Source organism: Montipora foliosa, chromosome 11 (assembly GCF_036669935.1).
Source record: "Montipora foliosa isolate CH-2021 chromosome 11, ASM3666993v2, whole genome shotgun sequence".
Classification (NCBI taxonomy): Eukaryota; Metazoa; Cnidaria; class Anthozoa; order Scleractinia; family Acroporidae; genus Montipora; species Montipora foliosa.
The window spans coordinates 50,682,963-50,690,462 of NC_090879.1; the positions used below are offsets into that span (position 1 = coordinate 50,682,963).

General features: G+C 38.2%; 1 protein-coding gene across 1 annotated transcript in view; it reads right to left on the bottom strand.

Moving 5' to 3' along the window:
- The window catches only part of LOC137974974 (telomerase-binding protein EST1A-like), a 28,547-nt gene that overhangs the window by 14,679 nt on the left and 6,368 nt on the right, over window positions 1-7,500 (bottom strand). The window contains exons 3-6 of the mRNA XM_068821999.1: window positions 5,165-5,331; window positions 3,973-4,141; window positions 2,880-2,941; window positions 1,846-1,997 (exon numbers count right to left, since the gene is read on the bottom strand). Coding sequence (XP_068678100.1) covers window positions 1,846-1,997; window positions 2,880-2,941; window positions 3,973-4,141; window positions 5,165-5,331 — 550 coding nt within the window. The remainder of the gene's footprint in view (window positions 1-1,845; window positions 1,998-2,879; window positions 2,942-3,972; window positions 4,142-5,164; window positions 5,332-7,500) is intronic.

Sequence of the window (7,500 nt, forward strand, 5' to 3'; positions counted from 1 at the left end):
ACCTCCAATTTTCTTTTGGGATTTCAATAACACTTGTTAAGATAGGCTTTCCTCCCATACTCACACAACTGCGCAAAAATATCTTTGAATGAGTAGGCACCGATCCTTAAACCACAAGACAATGTTTACAAATTAGTGATACATCTACTCACAGTTTAACTTAGCGTTCACAATCATGTCAAATCCTTCAAATTCAAACTCAGAGAGCATGCATTTAGGCCCAGGCATGTTTGGTCACGTATTTAAGCTATTGCACAAACTTTTTCTTATCATTTTGTCTTTTAGTGCAGTCTGTGTGCAACAAATTTTCTGTGAATGTTAGCTTAAATTTCAACTTTTACTGCATTCAAGTGGTGTTATCTTGTTCAGCATTCAGTAAGCTTGAAGTTTTGTAAGTCATTTCTTCTAAGTTTATCCATATGTAAATGGGAGTATTTTTTTCTAAAATTTTTCAGATACCACCATTAAGGTGCTTGGCTTTTGCATTTTTGTTTGTTAGGTGAATCAATTTGAAAGAGATATTAAATAATGTACAGTCAAAGTACACTGCATTTGTTAGAGCGTAGTTCTAGTCAATAAAAACTTTAAGAAGTTTTATTTTATTCTTAGGCAGGAGGTTTAGCTTTTTTACTTCCTAAAATTTTTGTTCAGAGAAGTACCGTATTTCCTTGAATAATAGCCGTCCCTTGATTAATTGCCTCCCTCAAATAATCGCCCCCCCCCCCCCCCTTTGGCCGAAATGTTTAAAATAATTGCCTCCCTCGAATAATCGCCCCCCCTCCCCCTCCCCCTCCCCTCTGATCCAGTTAAAGTCATCACTGATGATTCAGGCTCTGTCACCGAAGATATTGACATTGGACATTGATTACCGTAATCAACGAAACAAATTTGAAACACTAAAAAGCCCATGTTCGGTTTATATTTGATGTGATAATTTTTTTGATTTAATGGTATAATAAAACAAAATACTTAGGCACGACCTTCTGTGAGAAATATTTGAAATAATCCCCTCCCTCGAATAATCGCCTTCCCTTGAGTAATTGCCCCCTTTTGGTGCGGAAAAAGAAATAATCGCCCCCGGCTATTATTCGAGGAAATACGGTATGTATATTGTAAAAGTACTTAGGGTGGCTGAACACAGTTTTCCCGCAGACAGTGGTATTCTTTAAAGGCCAGCATGGATTTGAAAAAAAAGGCAAAACAAATACTGTATGACGACGTTGGAGAGAAATTTTTTTTCTCCTTCTTGCAGTGGTCCTGGAAATGCAGTGTACATTCACTTTCATTCGCAAACATCACATGCGCATTTACTCAGAAATTTGAGACCAACCACTGCTGGCTGTTTTACCAAACTTCTTGCAAACCCATCATCAGATTTTGCAGAAATTTGGAATTAAAATAGTTCCAACTACAAATGAGTCATCTATCCAAAAAAATCAGAAATTTACCAAACAAAAATTTTGGAAAAGTAAAAAATGTCCATCAGCAAATTATGAACAATCCGTTCTATTGAAATTGTGTGATAACAGCTGTTAATTTCTATCATTTTATGTATGCAAATGCTGCAAAAAACTAACGAGTGAATTTTGTATAAATGAGGAATAATAAACTTTTACATGTTGTTGTCTAATTTATTTTAAGATTTGGTCCAAAACTGGGGTGCATAATATACATGGGCATACACTATACAATTGTCTGGTAAATAGACTATTTTCTAGAACTACCATTTCTGGCAAAGCTTCCAGAAATGATTCTTTCCGGGATTATAATAATTATTATTATCAACATCACAAAAGTCTAATATCCTAGTGAACATTTAAAATTCAACATTGAATGTGCATTTACCTTGTGATGCTGTGTTGCTTATAGCAAAAATGTTGATGGCTGTCATTTGAAGCAGGTTGGATCTACTGATGACTGGACTCCCATCTGGATAATCTAACAGGGTATGGAACTCACCCAGTAATTGGTACTGCAATGTTGGCAATCTCTCCATGCTGAGGAAATGGATAAAAAGAATCAACTAGATTAGTTACCATGAAGTGAGAGGGGACCACTACAACAAGACTTACTAGAAGAAAATTTGTTTTCTAGGGGCACTTTCCATTTGACAGGGCTGACCAGCCAGACAATGCATTAATTTTAGAAGGACTAACTCTACAACGCCTTCAAATTAACACACTTTGAGGATGATATATACTATTCCAGAAGAATGCGAGGGATTATCATGCAAGTGTTCAAATTGTTGCATTTACTTTCAATTGCAAACATAATTTACTTCAATTTATCGCAAAAAGCAGCCAATTTCTCTGAATGAAGGCCAACGCTTCTTAGTCCACACCTTTTGTCGGCTGTCGGTACTTATTAAAACCACTGCCACTTCACTGTTACTCCCAAGTGTATTTGCCAGAAATGAGAAAGAAAAAAAAACTTGCAATGAACAATCTTGCAGAACATAACGAGGTAGTCAGTAGTACCAGGGGAAAAATTAATGATTACCAGCAAAAAGAACACCAAAGAAAAACAGAATAGCTGGCTTGAAGTGCAACAAAAAAAGATGAATGAAAATGAAGACTAAATCTGAATAAAGCAAAAAATTGACCAAACTTTCAACAGATGGTTTGGTCAGCAGTTGGTTAACCATTGTGGCTTTCATAAACAAGGGGACGCTGAAGTTTAATCAGCATTTTAATAATTCTTCTTTGCTGTCAATCACACATTGATGTAATTGGCAAAATTCACTAAAATTTGCAAATTCCCATATTTAACGGTCCTCCAACTACTGCCACAATAGATTGTTGGTAGAAAAACAAAACCACTAATAAAATTTCAATTCATGAAAGGTGCAAGAAAACAATAATTAAAAAACCTCTACTTGCCTAATTCTTGAATACAGCAGACCATGAGCACAGAGAAAATGAAGAACAAACTTCTTGTTCACCTTCAAACATCAAAAATAGTCCAAAATTAATGGAAGTTTGAACAGCGTTTTTCGTTGCATGAACGGACGTCATTTAAATTCTTCAACATAAACCTATGCATCACATGTTTTAATAATTATCTACCATAAAAAACAAAAAGGATTAAAGTGTCTGGTGGTGACAGACCAGAACTGTACAATAATACATAAAATTAACCCATCAACTCCTAGGAGTAAGACTCAATACATTTACTCTGTCTAATGCCATGCAATTTTACTTGTCAATCAGAGGCGGTTGAGGAGTCAAGTAATCATCATAACAGAAATCAAGCTGGTAGATTAGTCTTTCAGTGCTTCCAAGGAGCTCTTTGAACAACTTAACGGTTTTCCTTTCATTTATTTTTTCAGTCTGGATTGTCAGTGTACACCATCTAACGTCATACATGTACAGTGTACATGAAGGGGACCACAGGCTAGTGGGATGACAATGACAATCAGTGAGTCAACCCACCCCCCTGCAGTATTTTGTAATCAAACAGTGGTTACATATAATTCAATTTCAATTTTATCTAGCTGTGCTCCTAACACTTTTGGGATTGTTCCAAGCTCACCAAAGACAATACACTGTAGATATTACTGCTGCAGCAGTCACCTTCCACGAAGTCCGCACCTCAAACTCTTGTCACTTTTACCCTACTTGATCTCCAACCTTCAATCTCCCATAATAATTTATTGCAATTATATCAATTACCTGGCAATGCTTTTCACCCTCCAATAACAATACAAGGTCACGTCTTCTATGTTCAACGATTGCTATCATTATCATTATTGCATTGTTGTTGTCGTCAAGCTTCCCTCTCCCATTTTTGTATGTTAATCTGCTTGGCTATTTCTTCCTCTAAAATCGACTGAATTGCAACTGCTTCAGCAGTGGCAGCATGCAAGGCTTTCCCTAGATACTCTGTTCCCCTCCCCTCCCCTCCCTTCCCCTGCCCTCCCACCACTGATTTGGCAATTACTGGTAGTTGAGAAAAGCTCTTAGAGAAGCATACCTCTTGCAATGATATTTTGGGTAATTCCTTTGAAGGCTCTCCTGAATGTTCTTCATTCACAGAACCTGAAGCAGGTTCACCCCGTGAATTAACCTCAAGCACTTTATCATGGTCTGTCAGCATAACCCTGCGAAAAGCTCCATGACGAACAAAGATCCAAACTTCTTGCCTAATCAAGAAATAATTAATGCAGGACACTTTCTAAGAAGGCATCCATCACACAAGGTCTACAAGTACTACATTTTGAAATTGTACTAAACAGATTATTATTACCTACAATGGGTCCAATGCGTCCTAGGGCATTTGAGGTGTGAATGGGTTAAGAACCCCAACTGGCAGGAGGCAATCAGTTGGCTACTAATAGAAAGTGTGGTAGAGTCCAATCAGGGACAACATCCACACCATGGGTTAGAATGGGATATGAACCCGCGTCAAACGCATGCAAACCCAACGCCCTAACCACTGGACCACGCTGCCTCTTAATAAGTGTGATGGTGCTGGTTGGTGGCAGCTTGCAGGGCTGATTCCTGCTCACATTAGGTTGCTATGGCTGTGCCTGGTATTTTTGCAGGGCCCCCACTCACCTTTGATGGCACTAGCTCTCAAGCTCTATTGGCAATGAGTTTAAATTAATCCTACATACATGTAAACAGTGCTTTCAATAAGTAGGGAAGGCTGATGAAAAGTGTCAGCTACTTCACTCAGAGAATTTGGCGTCTTTTTTACCCTAACTTGAGGTCATAAACCCATTGACTCCCAGGGGTTCCCCATTGACAAGTAAAATCATCTGGCATTGGACAGTCATTGTAAAAATAATTAATACTAAGTATGGCCGGTTTAGGCTGGTTTAGGGGTGAAAGGGTTAAAGACAGAACTGATTCTTTCAAACCTAAGATTAAAATTCATTTTGACAAAATTATGACAACAGAAAGGTTACTCTACTCTACTCAAACCAGCTGCCAAATTCTATTGAAACCCCTGATCAAACGAAGAGTTCACTAGATGATTCTGGGACCATGTATGCAAAGAACTTGGCAAAATTACAAAAAAAAAACCCTCTAGAGGACAAGCTTTCTGTTTTCATAGTGGAGATTTGTACTTCTGCTTCGTAAATTTATCTACAGTAGTATAAAGACGGGGACAAGGAGCCTTCACTTCTCAGAATCAGCTGTGTCAGACTGAAGCAGCTTACCTCCCATGATTATCTTTGAGTTCTGAAATGACCCCAACACCTTTTGCTGTATCACCAAACAAAGGGCGTCCTCTTCCTCGTCCAACAGGAACCCTTCCTTTCATGTGGTGGCTCTTCTGTTCTGACTGAGACTTCTGTTTATCTTCAGTCATTTGAGTTCTCTCCGCCTACAAACATATTTGACAAGATCACTTCAATGTAAACTTTATTTTTTATGGGGAAAGCTTTAAGGCTGTTATCATTCTTTAGGGGGCTTTTTCTCTTGCCTTACTCAAGGTTTGGATTGGTCACAGTAGTGGTAAATTTATTTGCACAAATGTTATGTATAACACAAGAACAAAATTATGGACATGTGAGCAGAGATCATTGTGATGTCAATTTGAGAGTGTCAAGCAGAGTAACAGGTACTATTTTTTGCAAAAATAAGAAGAAAATAGGACATCCTATTATAAGGCCCCATACAAAAAAGGAACCCCAGGAGACTCTGAAAGCTTCCAATGTGCACTGTTCGTTCTCAAAAGGACATGGCTTGAAAAAGAGATGACTTGGTTTACTGCTGGATAAAAGTGACAGCAAGCAAAAGTCAGCCAAGCAAAAACTGATGCAACTGAATCATAGTTGTGAAGCAATATAATAAAATTGTAATGTGTAAGTATTATTGGCAACAGAGTAATTTTATTGTTTAGTACCACTGATACTCCAGTGCTTGACTTTCAGGAAAAAACCTAGAGGCCAGCTGACCCCTAAGTTTTCAGATTTGGTCGCCACCTCAAGTATTGTAGTTGGCAAAAAGTTTCGGCCCTTCGGGCTTTATACATTTCAACAAAAGGTAAAATGCAAGCGAGGCCGGGCCAAAAATCAGAGCGTGTAAAGCAGCCTTGACAGCCAGAGATGGGTAAGAATAGTTCCAAATTTTAAATGCTAGATAATTTGACTTGAAAATAAATTGGACAAAAAGTTAATGTACATCAATCATAACATTGCTAACAAATTCGATTGTGACCAAGCCGACTCTTCCAGACATTGTAATATGATATCCACGTTGTGTACTCGGTGTTTTTAATTCTCAAACCCTCTCAACATGCAAATGGACTCAATGGGCCCAAAGGTGTTCACTTGAAAAACTTGCAAGCCTTTGTTCTTATGCTACTTTTAAATCTCTGCATTAATTTATTCACTGTGTCTTGAGAATTCAATGGTATAACGATGACGCCGAAACATATAAAACTTAAAAGTTTTATATTCGCTTGTTTACACATTTAAAGAATTTCCAATGTTTGTGCCAGCGGTCCAATTTTCTAAAGTTTTATTATCACGATTCATCATGAACAACAATTTCATTGCTTTCACAGTATTTCTGAGAATTACAGTTGTCAATGGAAAAGGGACTACAGCACATACGTAAGCTGGAAAGCAATTCTAATACCGAGTAATGCACTTAGTCAATTGAAACCACGCCCCCACCCCATCCCCCCTCCCCTGGGATGAAGCAGGGGATTGAACACTTGTACAGTGTTACATTTTAAATTTTCCCCTGCCCCTCCGGTGAAACTTGAGTGTTACAATCCCCACTGCCATGGCCCCAGTGTGTAACTAGAAGGTTTTGCTAAGTTCATAATAAAAATGATTGTTTTGCATCGTTGACAAACATAATACATGTAGCTGCCAAGGTTTTCATCACATCATTGCAATTACTAGTAGAACAATTGTGTATACCTTCGCAGTGCACAGAATCAGGGAAAGCAGCCAGGAGGGGATGCCAAGAAATGTTAGTTAAGGTCAGGTGACAAATGCCCTCACCTTAGCTGAATTCTTGCATTTTAAATTACTTACAAGTATAATAATCACTTACGTTGAACACTATATTTTTTGCACCAAACCTCATTCCCCTTGCTAGTTGTTGAGTGCAGTTATTGGCCAAACATTGTACCTTAATTACTTACTGATTTCTCAAACCAATTTTCTTTCCAAATCAAGATGGAAACTGAAATATTAAAAATTAATATAATATCACAGGCACCCAACAATTTGTTTTGGTAGTAAGTCTGGAACGTTTTTCGATGCTTTGACCCAGTCACTGGCTCTGTCCACTAATTTTAACAAACCGTTACTGTCCCTGCCCCGTGGAGAAATGCGCAGGTACAAACACGTAATACCACGGCCACGTCCCCGATACTCCCCTGCTGCGTCCCGGGGGTGGGAGGCCATGGTTTCAATTGACTTAGGTGCATAAACACAAGGCATACCGGTGTAAAAGTGAGTATGCAGTCATTGCATTTGATAGCTTGTTTAAACATTTTAAAGTTGTAAAGGCTTTTTCTTTGTTCAAAATCTAT